Genomic DNA, 14,517 nt, shown 5'->3' on the forward strand with positions numbered 1-14,517 from the left:
CATTGCAATACACCCTTTCCCATTGTTGCACACCTTGGCACTTAGGAGCTCCTTTTTCCTCCTTCAGTTGGTAAGTCAACTGTAGGCATTCCTAGATCAGGATAACTTAACCACAGTTTTCCATGCATTGTGAACCTCGCATTTGGATTACTGCAATGCGCTCGATATGGGGTTAGCCTTGGGGAAGGTCTGGAGCAGAGGCTGCACATCCCTTTTTGCCACCTGAGGCAAAACAGGAAGGTGATGCTCCCCTGCCACCCCGCTTCCTCTGCAGGTTGCACAGTGGCAAAGTGGCAGCGAAGACAATGGGTTCTGGTGATATCTCACAAGATTTTGGTGAGATTTGGGGAAGACCTCTCCAGAAACCCCCACCACCATTTCTCTGCTGATGGTGGAGATGGCAGGGACCCCCATGGCAGCTGCCTCAGTTTTCCTCCTGGGCAGGCAGGTCTTGCTCCAGAGACTGCAGCTGACACAAAGCACAGTGGGTAGGTTGCATGTGGGGCCAAACTCACACCAGCAAATAACACCCTGCAAAAAACACCATGCCAGGTTCAGGGTGTTGGTACTCACATGTAAGTCCCTATGCAGCTCAGGACCAGGTTACTTGAGAGAATGTCTTATCTCTTATTATACCATGGGTCGGCAAACTAAGGTCCACAGGCCAGATCAGGCCCAATTGCCTTCTGGATCCAGCCCACGGACAGTCAGGGAATTGCCGCATGGATCGCCAGCGCATGCATTCTTTCCCTCTCCCTCCCTCTCCCTCCCTCTCCCTCACATCAGCGGTGGCACCTCCTCCCTCCCTCCTCCTGGCTTCTCTCCGCCCTGCCTAAAGGAGGAAGGGGACTGGGCTTTGTTGGTGCCAGCAGCAGCAGCGCTCGAGCAGATTCCATTTTAAACAGCCCTTTTGCGTGCCGTTCATCATCCCTCCACCGCCGCTGCCAGCCCCTGCTGCTAGCAAGACACAGGTAAGCAGCCACCGGGGCTCGTGGTGCTCTTGCATCTTTCTTTCTTTTCCAAAATATAGTCCAGCCCCCCACAAGGTCTGAGGGACAGTGGACCGGTCCCTGCTGAAAAAGTTTGCTCACCCCTGTCTTATACATCTCAGCAGCCTGCTCCACTGTAACTCAGAGCAGGGCTTTTAGTGTGGCTGCCCCTGTGCTGTGGAACAACATTGCTGTCAAGATATTATCCATACTTTCAGAAAGCAATTTTTGTCCCGACTGGCTTTCCCAGCTAGATAAATGGGTCTAGCGCAAGTGTCCACTTGTTAGCGTTTTAGTCTTGTTTCAAAAGCTTTGCTTTTGTGCTTTTAACTCTTTATAATTATCTGATGTATAAATCACCCTGAGATGCTGCTTTAGAAGGTGATTAATAATTCAATAATAATAGTGAATTGTATCATCAGAGCAGTCTTTAATTCAGGAGAACCTGGAACTGATCACAGATCATGCAACACCTTCTAAACAGACTGCCTTCAGCATATCCGGTGTATTAAAGGAGAAGCCAAAATAGTCGCTGCTGAAATGCTTGAGAAAGCACTATTGCCAAGTCAATTACTCTTCTCATTCAGACATCTCAACTTGGTCATCTGTACCGGATGGAAGATGAATCCATTCCAAATGAACTTCTAACCAGAGAACATGCAGATGTTCAAAAGCCATCGAATCAAACAAAGATCAGGTTTTAAGGATGTTCACAAGTTAAGAGGGGCCTAAGGCTGAAAAGGAACATTGTAAGTTGGGAAATTTCAGCTGGCAACAGGCTATGTAGAAGGTCAAAATGCAGCAGACAGAAAAGAATATAAGTAGAGGAGAAAGAGAATAAAGGAAAGGTCCACTGTGAAGTCTTTCCTCACCATACCTTCAAGGTACATAAATACCTTGAAGATACAATGTCCAGTATCTGTGTCCAAGATAACTGTGCATAGGTCAGTGATCCATATGTGCCATAAATATATTTCCCTTATCGGGGAAGGGCCATAACTCAGTGGTAGAGTATTGGCTTTGCAAGCAGGAGCCAGGTTCAGTCCCTGGTGTCTCTAGGCAGAAGTGGTAATGTCGCCTCTCTGAAATCCTGGATAGCCACTGTGGGCAGTATAGACAATACTAAGATGTATGAACCAAGAGCCCATATACGATAGTCCTCCTGCAAGTCACAAAGACATAATATGTTGTTCAAGTGCCATCAGGAGACAGCCTTGGTGGAAGAGGACAGTGGTGCTGAGTTTGATGCTTTAGAACTGACTCAATGTATGTTCCTCTACAAAGTTAGTAGAGCAAAGTAGTTTTCATCTGAGCTGCAGAAGAACTGTATCTTTACAGTATGCAGAACACAACCCAATTTAAGTCTCTGAAAACTGTTTTGTTGCAGTGAAGACTTTAGCAGAAGTAAGGGTTCATTACCATTTGCTTGTGTAAGCAGAAGAGATTATTTGGCTGTCAGCATCAAAACCTCTGAAGCCCATGGGACATATATCTTTAGAGGATTGTTTATTTTATTCCAGATTCCTGCACAGTTTATTATTTCTTTGACTGTGTGTCTAACCTCATGTTCCAGCACAACTGCATAGTTAACATTCAGATCCACCCTTTGTATTTGGGAGAAAACACAGCTCAAACCACTGTATCTGGATATGATGGGGCATTCAGAGCAGTGGATCATCTGTGTGTACACACTTTGGCATCCTTCTAAACGAAGTAGCATCATTTTAAACAACCATCCAGCCATGCAGTTCAAGGGAAACTCTGTTAATGTGATGGACACCATTTCCATGTAGGAAAACACATTACTAACAACCAGAACTACTGCAACTATGACTCTGGCAAACACAGATGTTCCACTCCTCTGAATGCCCTTCCATATCTAGAGACAGCAGCCTGAGATATGTTTTCTCTTAAATGTAAATGATGGATCTAAAAGTTAAATATGCAGTAATGCTGGAACATGAGATTAGACATACCGCCAAAGTATTCTGCAATGTGTGATGGGAAGCACACATGACCCAGTGTGTGGCAGTTTCTTTTTTTGGGGGGGGGGAGCAAATTCCATGCTAGGGATCATTAGGAAAGGAACTGAACATTTAGACCATGTTCCTGTTACAGATGTGCCCTTTTGCCCCATGTTTAGGTGGCAATGACAGATTTTATGGGGACAGGCCAGCAGGCATGGATCTGCTCTTCCCCTTCAGTGAGTACTATCATTCTGAGATCTACTGAGATCTTATACTGTCGTTGAGAGAAGTCAAAAGTGCAAAACTGGTTTCAAAAGTGCAAAGATCCTAGTTGGATAGCTCAGTCAATAGTTCATGAGATTCTTAATTTCAGGGTCATGGGTTTGAGCCCCATGTTGGGCAAAAAAAACCCCTGCATTGCAGGGGGTTGGACTAGATGACCCACATGGTCCCTTACAACTCTACAGTTTTGTGGTTCTATAAATCTAGCTTCAACAGATTTACCTCAAGTCATAGATTAAGTCTTTGGCTTAAAACCATTTTTTGAAATCTATTTTTTTCCCAGTCCTATTACTGTTAGAAATGATATACAGTCTCGAAAGTATGGTCATGCTCAAAGGCTTTGACTTAAGATCCCTAAAAAAAAACTTCTCCTCCATGTTAGAAGTAAAAAGAGAGAGAATAAAATGCAAGATGATTCAGTGACCTGGTGTAAGCCTTACTATAAATGGCAGCTGAGTTTCTATTTTTGGAGTCTCACACTCTAAGGAGATACGTTTCCTGCCTCTTTAAGCCTGAACCCTCAAACAATTTACACTTGACTAGTCTCTGTTCAGTCACCTGGAACTGGTCCAGAGTTAAGCTGTTTCAGGTCTGCAGCCCTTTTATGCAAATAAATGAGGTGGGAAAGAAGCTATTTCTGGCCACTGTGAGGAGAGACAAATAGGATCACCAAAGTAGGCCAGGCATGCACATGCAAAAGGAGTCAACATCTGGGCACAATATTGGGTTCTGCATACAACAGAAGCCAGCAGTGTATCTTATAGCAAGAGTAAAGGTAAAGGGTAAAGGGAGCCCTGACCATTAGGTCCAGTTGTGGACAACTCTGGGGTTGCGGCGCTCATCTTGCTTTATTGGCCGAGGGAGCCGGCGTACAGCTTCCGGGTCATGTGGCCAGCAGGACTAAGCCGCTTCTGGTGAACCAGAGCAGTGCACAGAAACACCATTTACCTTTCTGCCGGAGCAGTACCTATTTATCTACTAGCACTTCGTGCTTTAGAACTGCTAGGTTGGCAGGAGCTGGGACCGAGCAACAGGAGCTCACCCCATCGTGGGGATTCAAATTGCCAACCTTCTGATCAGCAAGCCCTAGGCTCTATGGTTTAACCCACAGTACCACCCGCATCTGGGCATAATATTGGGTTCTGAATACAACAGAATCCATCAGTGTATCTTATGGCAAGAGTACACAACAGGAAAACAGTTCTGTATACTTGTTTCATCGGTAGAATTGCAAATCTATGAGGTAGCCACATTTGGAATACTGTTTACAATTATAGTTGCTCCACCTCAAAAAAGGGATAGCATAGAGCTGTAAACAAGCAACCAAGATTGGAGCATCTTCCCTAGGAGAAAAGGCTAAAACATTGTGTGTGCAAAGCAGGGGAGAGGAGTAATTTAGGGGGGAAAGTGACTGTGGTAGTGGAGTTTCTTCTACAAGTTCCAAAGATCTTAGAAACTCACTCTACAGTAACTTGGAGCTGGGCTGCCCATTTTCTGTGGAATAGCATTCCTATTGAAATATGACAGACATCCACTATCCACTTTCCAGAAACAACTGAAGGCATCTTAGTTCTGACAGGCTTTCCCATTTGGATAAGTAAGTCTTTATCACGAGTGTCCATTTGTTGGAATTTTGGTCTTATTTTCAATGTTCTTTTCTCTCTTTTTTGTACTTTTGAGTGTTTAACTGTGTTTAATTATTTTATATGTAAATTGCCTCAAGACAATGATTAATACATCAATGCGTGTATACACAAAGTATTACAATTTAATAACACTAGAACTTACAGGGTTGTTCAATGAAAATGGACTGGTAGTAGTTTCAGGACAGATGAAATGCAGCACTTCTTCACAAAGAATATATTAATCAAATTTATGGAATTCACAGGCACAAGATGAAGAGATGGCCACTAGCTTAGATAAATTTAAGGAAGGTTTAGACTAAACCATCAATTTAGTCAACAGGATGGAGGGATAGAATGCTTCTAGTTCAGGGGTCAGCAAACTTTTTCAGCAGGGGGCCAGTCCGCTGTCCCTCAGACCTTGTGGGGGGCTGGACTATATTTGTTGGGGCGAAATGAACGAATTCCTATGCCCCACAAATAACCCAGAGATGCATTTTAAATAAAAGGACACATTCTATTCATGTAAGAACACGCTGATTCCTGGACCGTCCGTGGGCCAGATTTAGAATACGATTCGGCCAGATCTGGCCCCCGGACCTTAGTTTGCCTCCCCATGTTCTAGTTACTGTATCCTAAAGAACAACACTAGGTGAGAGCTACTGACTTTATGTTCTTCATTGTTGACTTCCTGGAAGCATCTAGTTCTCCATTTTGGGAAAGAGATTACTGGATTGTTGGTCTGTTCTTGTAGGGCCCCTTTGACATTTTTAACATGCTGTGATAAAAATTTCCAAGTCGGCAAAGTACTGATTTTCCAAGTCGGCAAAGTATAACTTACAATCTGTACCCATGTCGGATCACTCTCACTGGAGTCTAGCAGGGATATGCCATGGTCTGACATGGAAAACCTTTCCTCATGCAGACTGTGCCAGAGCCCTGGAATTTGGCACCATTCTGCTCCATAAGTGTTGGGCAGGATCCATAAAGAGTTGAAGGAGAAGGTTGAACTTGAATTACATGCTCTTGCTGTCTTATGATTCAACCTTACTGACCTTTACTAGGACAAGACTGGCAGGCTTCTTTGTACATTTATTATGCAGTTAGGAGCCACTGCCCCTGTTCACTTCACTCAACCTAAGCCATCCAACCCTTTTGCCACCACCACCCTTCCCTCAAATTTGGCCAGCTCCACTACCTCACCCATTCCCTCACCTATCCCTCCACTTCAGACAGTGGTATTTTGAAGTGCCCTTGTTAAACCTCACTCCAGCTACGTTGAATGGGGGTGGGGATTTCAAAGAGTAGTTTGCCAAATTGCATTGTGAAACCCCTCCTTCCATTAAACAACTGGGATAGGCTGCCTTCCACCCTGTCATTATGCTGGAGTTGACATGGCTGTTTATGCAGCGTGATGACAACCTTACATTTTTATGCATATAGGAAAAAATGTTCTGTACATTATTCAAGTGTTTTTCCTTTTATTGAAATCATCATATATCAAAACATGAGTATACCACCCATATACACATACATACACACACATATACATATACACACACATGCACACACACACAGACACCTCACACTTCTGTGATGAATGCAATGCAATCTGTTTAGAAATGGTCGATACTGTAGAATAGTTTACTTTACACTTTAATATAAACTTAAATAGCAACGAAAAGAAAACATTTATTGCTATAATACATAACAAGGGAGATTTGTTCCCCTTGAAATCAGATTTATAAGTTTGATTACAGAGGTTTTAGCATTTGATTATAATCACACACACATATACACACACATTGGTATAATTTATTGACAGTGAAAGAAGTTCAGAAAGCAGTAAGTGACATATCTGTATACTAGCACTGAAAACAGCTGATAACCATATACGCAAGAGCAATCAAATGTAGGCCTACTCAAAATTAAGTCCCATTAACTTCAAAGGGACTTGCAGGTATGTGTGCATAGGATTGCAGTCTAAGTGAAATGCTTGGCCTTTTAATATCTGATTAACCTGTGCCTTTCAGGAAATGGTTAATACTGAACAGAGTTTTACTTAAAATGATGCAGCAATGCAGTGAAAAAGGATGTCCCATATTTTAGGACACTTTGGCCAGATTATACATTTCTCAGCTGGTAAAAGAGCATGAAACTCTTAATCAAAAATTGAGGTTGTTCCATCATGTTATGCTTCCTCCCTTTCCTAATTTTTTTGATGACACATATTCATGATGACACATACTTCTTATATCACATGAGATAAGAAATAGGAAACTGTAGGACGTACAGAAGTCAGAGCAGTAAGTTTGAGAAAGAGGAAATTCCATTTCCAGACAGGTATGTCAAGAATAATTTCAGGGAGGTGTACAAATGAAGAGGAACAGTTACAAGTCTGAGATGGAGGGAGAGAAGGACAGAGGAAGGAGATCTTACTACATAGACTTGCTTGGACCCAGAGTGTGGCAGAAAAATGGTTCCTAAAAGGAAAAATTCCTCCTAGCTTAGTTTCAGAATTGGTCAGTATTTTACCAAGAATTTTACTCTCTTTGTTAATTGACAGGACTGAAGGATGCAAAGGCAGAAAAAAAAATCCAGCCAAGCATTTTTGGTGTCAGTGCGAATGCATAAAGTATCACAGTGTACACATGGGGCCTAGGTCCAGATCTGTAGCGCATTCTGTATGCATGCAACGTGAAGGCCGTGCACTACAAATGCATTCTGAGCTACCGTGTGAATATCCACCGCATAACAAAAAGCACATTGAGGTATGGTGCTGGAAGAATTAAGATTAGGAATAGTTCAGATTCATTTAAAATACTGTAATGGGGCTACTTGAATGTCATCTTTGTTTTTGCTATACATTTAAAAATACTACTATAGTAATAATGGGCTGTAAATGGAAACTAAGAAAAGGTACACTGCATGGCTTGCAGTGTGCAGTAACTAAGATTGGACATGTTTTCGCTTCCCCCGCTTATGAACCAAACAGCCTTCTCCCCATCAAATGAATGGTGGCCTATAGTGTCATTCCAGGCTACTCCTTTGGTGGTACTGTAGCATCTGTGAGGCCCCCTAGGCAGAATGAGGATGAGAGGCTAGACACCAATTCCACTTGCACCTAGGTAGACATTCTCTTTGCCATGTATTACATGTGCATGTTTAAAACTAGCAGTGGGCAATGTGGCATTGCTCACCTGGCTTCCCAATGCCAAGCATCACTGCTAGTTACCAAGAAAGAGATGAGGTGGTAGAGAGCTTGGTGTGGTGCAGACATGGAGATGGAAGCATTGAATTGGTTCTTCCAGGCATGCACCACACCCCCTGCCTCCTTTGCCATTCCCCCATCCTTCTTGGTGCCAGCAGTGGCACTTGGGTGTTGAGAAGCCTGGTGAGCAACACCTCCCCACCCACCACTAGTTGGTACAACTTGGTTAAGCAACTCTATGTAACCCGAATACAGTGGTACCTCAGGTTACAGACGCTTCAGGTTACGCAATTTCGGGTTGCGCACCAAACCCAGAAGTACCAGAACAGGTTACTTCCGGGTTTCGGCACTCGCGCATGCGCAAAAGCGCTAAATCGTGCTTTGCACATGTGCAGATGCAGCGCTGTGGGTTGCGAACGTGCCTCCCACAAGATCACGTTCACAACTCAAGGGTCCACTGTATATTTCAAGAAAGAGCAGTGCTACATGTTATGCTGTTCATATAGCAAGCAGCTCAGTTCTGCTTGTTTTGAATGCTGTCCCTCCAGAAGTGATTCCTAAAGACTGGGAAGTCGAGAGAAGTGTCAAGCGCATACTCTAGGGAAGCAGGGAGCCCTTATCAGACTCACCTTGGTAAAGCAGCTGTTTGCAAGAGGAAAAGAAATATTAGGTGCCTGGGCTTTCCCCCTTTCATTGTTACACGAGGTGTCACTAATATGGGCCGCTCCTGCTTCTCACCCTTCCAAACTGCCACTGACTTAATATATTTTTACATAAAATAAAAATTAAAAGTAGTATGGAATATCCCTTTTTTGGTAATTTTAATACTGGCTTTCAGGTGTTAACAAGCTAAAGTGCTGTCATGTTTCCTTTTTTTGAATGTTCAGTTCATACAGAACTCATCCTGGAAATGCAAGAAAGCACAGCTTAGTCTACTCCTGTTGGTGTCCCCAAGAAATTTGCTTTTCCATCTTCAGCGTCTTTCTTTTGAAACCAGGGCTTTGAATTTGTTCCTTGAAGGTAAGCATCAAGAAAGTAACAGATCCCGGGAATATCACTTGGGAAGTTGGGAGGAAGTTCCTGCCTTGAACGAGGAGTAAATACAAATCCTGGATAATCTTTTAGTAACCTGCAAGAAAAATTGAAATGCGGTTAAATATAATATACATGTAACCTTTAAATAATGGTGATCAATATTATCAAAACAAATTCATATTTGTTGCTTTTTTGCATGGGAGGGTGACAGTTTCACTCTGAACTAACCACTGCAATGCAAAGATCTGGAGAATTTCTTCTCACGTTTCTAATATATGCATATATCTGTCTCTGATATTGAAGAGAATGAAAGCCCGAGGACAAGTGAATTCTGCACAGCAAAGCTTTATGCATGTATTCAACTACTGCATTGGTGGTATCAAATGCATTGACATAACGTCTTACTTCACTTCATTATGGATCAGATTGTGCTGTGATCCCTAATTTTCTATGCACGATGGTGTGCTGTATCTGCCGTCAACACAAATTGCTAGGTCACATAGGCTTCCCATCCCAACAAGTTTTTACTGGCTTGTTTTTAATTGTTGTATACGCTTTTTTAAAACAATGTTTTTCATAGAATAATAGAATTGGAAGGGACCAAAAGAGGGTCATCTAGTCCAAGCCCCCTGCGATGCAGGAATCCCAAGCACATGGTCCCCCATCCAATTTGAAATTATAACTGACCCTGCTTAGCTTTTCAAATGTGCTAGGTTTACGTATGTGCAATTGTTTAACTATTCTTGTATCTGGAATTGTTTTATGTAAGTTTTTATTATACTGCAAATCATACAATTGTTAAGAAATGCAGTAAATAATAGGTAATAAGACTCTGTTATTTGTTATTGTTTTGCTTTTTGGTTACAGAAAAAAAAATTGTCTCAAAGTGACTTACAATTTAAAAGGAAAAGGCAAAAAGCATACAATACCAAATTGAAATACATCACTGTTTGATCATTTTATTCAACCTTCCATAACATTCAGGTTTATCCATTCCTGACAGTGGTTCTCTTGCTGAACATTGCACAAAGCCAACAAGCACAAAATCAGCAACAAGAAGAGCAAAAGAGTCTCTTCCAACCTCTCCCCCCACACCACAACAAGAGCAAAACAAGAGCAAAACACCCCACAACAAGAGCAAAACAGTCTCTTCCAACCTCTCCCCCCACCCCACAGTTCTGCTAATTCAATAGAACCATGTCATAGAATGCAATGCGGTACTTTGCAAAGGGGGGAAAGCTGCAGATAAATGTGAAAGTGATTAACAAGCCACCACTTGCATAGTATAAGAACTTTGCATAGTAAACTGCTGTACCTATAGGTTGTTGGGCTGACATTTATTTTCCTAGGAACGCTGCAAGACTCAAACTTGTTGGCAAGTGTTACGTTGTTTCCAAATAGGCAATACCGCGGCATTTTAACACCGACGACACCAGCAAAGACTGAGCCGGAATGCAGACCTATGCGCATCTTTTGAAAACAAAAGAAGATATATAATATTGTTTGATTGTTACACGTGACAAAAATCAAACTATCAAAGATGCAGTAAGTTTTATTAGCTTGCTTGCAATCATGGTGGATTATGACCGGAATATGAGCAGTGCAATTTGAAGAGCAGTAATCAGATGGTAACAACAGAAAACTTCTTTTGATGCTTGCTCTGCATAACCATTAGCCTAAACAAAGCATGTTTGTGCAGAAATGTCTGAGTGCAGTCCAACAGGAATGGTTGATGCAGAACATTAGTTTTGGTTTTGTTCTTTTCCAGCAAACCTTGTTGGGACAAATGGAGCTGGTGTTCTGTGGACTATTTTCTGAGAAATGAGTCCTTTAACCTCTAGCTTAGGAACTTGTGGGAGATCGTGTTTCTCAAATTTGAAGACTATTTCAACAGTTCTATCATCTTGGCTTCCCCTCAAATCAAGCACTTACCATGTCTTACAATCCTGTTCTGTATCCTACAATTACATTTAAATGATAAATACTATGCAGCCAATCTATTCTTCCATGTCCAACAAAATACTTTGCAGCATGCTGCTTGTTTACAGCTAGAAAAAATAGTTATTTATATTGTATCCTCAAAAACAAACACCTCTCAAAAGTTACATGCACACTGTCTTCTCTTTGCAGTTTGTTCATAAACAAGGGCATATTGCATGGCAGAAATTATGTACAAAGCTGCAATCAGAATACCATTACTGTTCAAGGAATAGTCTCCTAATTTACAGGCTGGTGTTGGCAATCACTTGAAAGTTCTTTACACATGCCCAAAGGATCAAGAAAACGCCTGCATTGACTGATGGAAGCATATTCAAATCACAGTTCAAACTTTTACTAATATAATCAAACAAAATACTCTGCGATGCATATGTGTTTTCCAGTTCCTAGCAGCCTGGAATCAACAGATAAATATGTAAATGTTTCTCTCAACTAGGATCCATCCACCTGCTAGTGAAGTGATCAAGCCCAGAAAACAGAAGGCAGGTGTTACCCAGGAACTGGAGGGGTCGGTGCCTTTGGAATTTTAGAGAACTGGCAAAGCAAAGTGCCTCCCATATTATAGTGAAACCACAACCAATTTAGGATTTGCTGAGTTGCAAGGTACAATATCTCATGAGGCACGGACTGCTTTTCTTCATGCTATGCCTAAAACTAGCAGATGCTTCATACTTATAGGCCACAAGAAAGCAAGGGATAAATAATAAAATTGTAGAGTTGTAGAGCTGGAACCATGAGAACCGCCTGCAATGCAGGAATCTTTTGCCCAAAGTGTCACTCGAACCCACGACCCTAAGATTAAGAGTCTCATACTCTCCCAACTGAGCTATCCATAGTGACATTAACGTGGTTTTATGGGCACCAAGGGGACTTTCCAGAGGAATGCTGATTAACAGTAATGAAAACTCAATTTAGGATATTAGTAGTTTGCTTTTGAGATAGCTTTTGAGATAGAATACAATTACACAGCAAGTGTCAAATATTGTAAGAGTTAACTATCATTAAGTGTGTCGAAAACATTAAGTGTAAACAACCTCTACTGATAAGGTCCAAGAGCTAAGCCCATATGCCAGCTGCTAGGGATAGATAACACACTAGTCCCTTTCTTGGAAAATCTAACATTATGGAATAGGACTGTGGAGTCTAAGGGCTACATTTCCCAATAGCACTATCTATGACATGTACTGCTAGGTTGCATTGTGGATCTATAGTGGAATATAGTACAAGTTTAGTGCTCACTTCCATGTAATTTGCTTCTAGAAGAAACCCATTTGTAAATAAAATGGACATGAATGCTAAACATGTGCTGTATTCGACTATAGTTCACTATATTCCACTATAGTTCTGGAAGTGGCTCTTATGTTGTCTGAAATCTCACCGTTAGGAAAGCATCAAGGACATGGAATAAACTGTGAATGCAGCCTCAGGGTGGGAAACTGCCCTGCTGGGAAAAGGAGATAAAACAGAGGAAGAGACAGAAAAGTAGAGGGGATGTCAGCCTAGGATCAGGTCTGTGAGGGCTGATGAGACACCAGTGGAAACTCAAGTGGAAAAGAAGATTGATTCTAGCAGTCTGGGAAGAAAGATAGCCCTGAGATTCTGGCTAGACAAAGTGTCTTTGTGAGAAAGGCCATTGGTAACTGTACTGGAAGGCAAGAACAGTGACTGCAAGATGAGCTTAGCACACCAGCAGTGCTCTCCTGATTTTTATTAATGTCCACTTGGTGATTCATGTTCACATGCTGCCTGGGCTGAAAATAAATCTTCCAAACATAATTCCCCCCCCTGCCAAGGCATATTTATCTTTTCTGTAGAATCTTGCAGCCAAAGAAAGTGGTGTGCAGTTCAGATCGATATTTAAAACTCAGTCCTTGGCCCCTTTAGGGCTCTCATTACTCTCTAAAAGTTGCCAGGTGATAATGCTGCCATAGAAACAGCAGCTGGAATAACTCCTATGAACTCCACACCTTGGACTGACTTTCTTTAGCAACCTTTCCCCCTGACCTTACCAGTCCTTTTGGACAGAATAAGCCAATAGTTTTAAGCATTTGACTTTAAACAGTGACTTTAAGCACTGTGGTCCTCCAGCCATAATTTCCTTCAGGCTGCTTATCCTCTTTTTCTCTCAGTTCCATCTCCCCTACCCTTTTCCCAAGCCACCTATCATTCCTTCAACTTCCTGTCTTGGTTCATTTCTTACTCTGCTTTTTTTCATTTTCTTCAGCCCCCTTGGTTTGGGGCAATCTATGTCATTACTGGGACACGGGTGGTGCTGTGGGTTAAACCACTGAGCCTAGGGCTTGCCGAACAGAAAGTCAGCGGTTCAAATCCCCGTGACGAGGTGAGCTCCAGTTGCTCGGTCCCTGCTCCTGCCCACCTAGCAGTTCGAAAGCACATCAAAGTGCAAGTAGATAAATAGGTACCACTCTGGCGGGAAGGTAAACAGCGTTTCCGTGTGCTGCTCTGGTTTGCCAGAAGCAGCTTAGTCATGCTGGCCACATGACCCAGAAGCTGTACGCCGGCTCCCTCGGCCAATAAAGCGAGATGAGTGCCGCAATCCCAGAGTCGGTCACGACTGGACCTAATGGTCAGGGGTCCCTTTACCTTTATGTCATAACTTCCCCACATCCTAGGACTCTTCCTGGTCCTCAGTCTGACCCTGTGTGATGGTTTCCTTCTAGCCAAACAGAACTTTCTCTTTCTCCACAAAATCTGGATTTCAAACTGCTTTGTACTCTGAGCGACTGAACATCCATTGGCAACACATCAGCTAAGCCAGTATCAAAGGTGTCACACCACAAATCAAGTATTTGTGGGGCAAATAGAAACTTTTGTGGGAAAGCAGCATGAGGGAAGGGTTAAAACCACCTTCTCCAGCCCTCAAAAGAGCACCTCCCATCATACAAATACTATGAAACAAATTCTAAAATATAGGTGGTTTGATCATGGATCTTTCACATCACACCTGGTTTGGTCCCAATTCTGCACAGAAAAGCACAAATGAATTTACACCACTAGTCATGAGGTAAATTTAATCATTGTGAAAGAAAAGCATTTTAGGTAATACTTCACTAAAAAATGAAAATAAGGAACATTTTTTTCTACCAGCTAGTATTTAAAATATCAGTAGTTTAGTGAATTTGAGATAACATGCTAACCTTGATGAGCTCTCCATGTGGAGACATCACTTCATTGGACAGCTCCATCATTTTCAAAGCCATCAATGCAATCTGAATAGCATGGGTCTCACTTTCCTTGTGTAAGCCTCCAGCCACACAGTATGCATCTCCAATGGTTTCTACCTGAACATTAAAATAAATAACTTAGAACACAAGTAAAATCACATGAAGAAAACACAGAACACACTTGGAAGGGTTGTCCATAACTCTGTCCCCTCCAAAACGCACCCACCC

The 14,517-nt window shown here is 42.2% G+C and overlaps 1 protein-coding gene across 1 annotated transcript in view; it reads right to left on the reverse strand.

Moving 5' to 3' along the window:
- Positions 1 to 6,500: 6,500 nt before the first annotated feature.
- Positions 6,501 to 14,517, reverse strand: part of GUCY1A1 (guanylate cyclase 1 soluble subunit alpha 1) — a 34,995-nt gene continuing 26,978 nt past the window's right edge. The window contains exons 7-9 of the mRNA XM_083754748.1: positions 14,263 to 14,406; positions 10,422 to 10,576; positions 6,501 to 9,200 (exon numbers count right to left, since the gene is read on the reverse strand). Coding sequence (XP_083610874.1) covers positions 8,999 to 9,200; positions 10,422 to 10,576; positions 14,263 to 14,406 — 501 coding nt within the window. The 3' untranslated portion in view covers positions 6,501 to 8,998. The remainder of the gene's footprint in view (positions 9,201 to 10,421; positions 10,577 to 14,262; positions 14,407 to 14,517) is intronic.

Source organism: Podarcis gaigeae, assembly GCF_964106915.1.
Source record: "Podarcis gaigeae genome assembly, chromosome: 9".
Lineage (NCBI taxonomy): Eukaryota > Metazoa > Chordata > Lepidosauria > Squamata > Lacertidae > Podarcis > Podarcis gaigeae.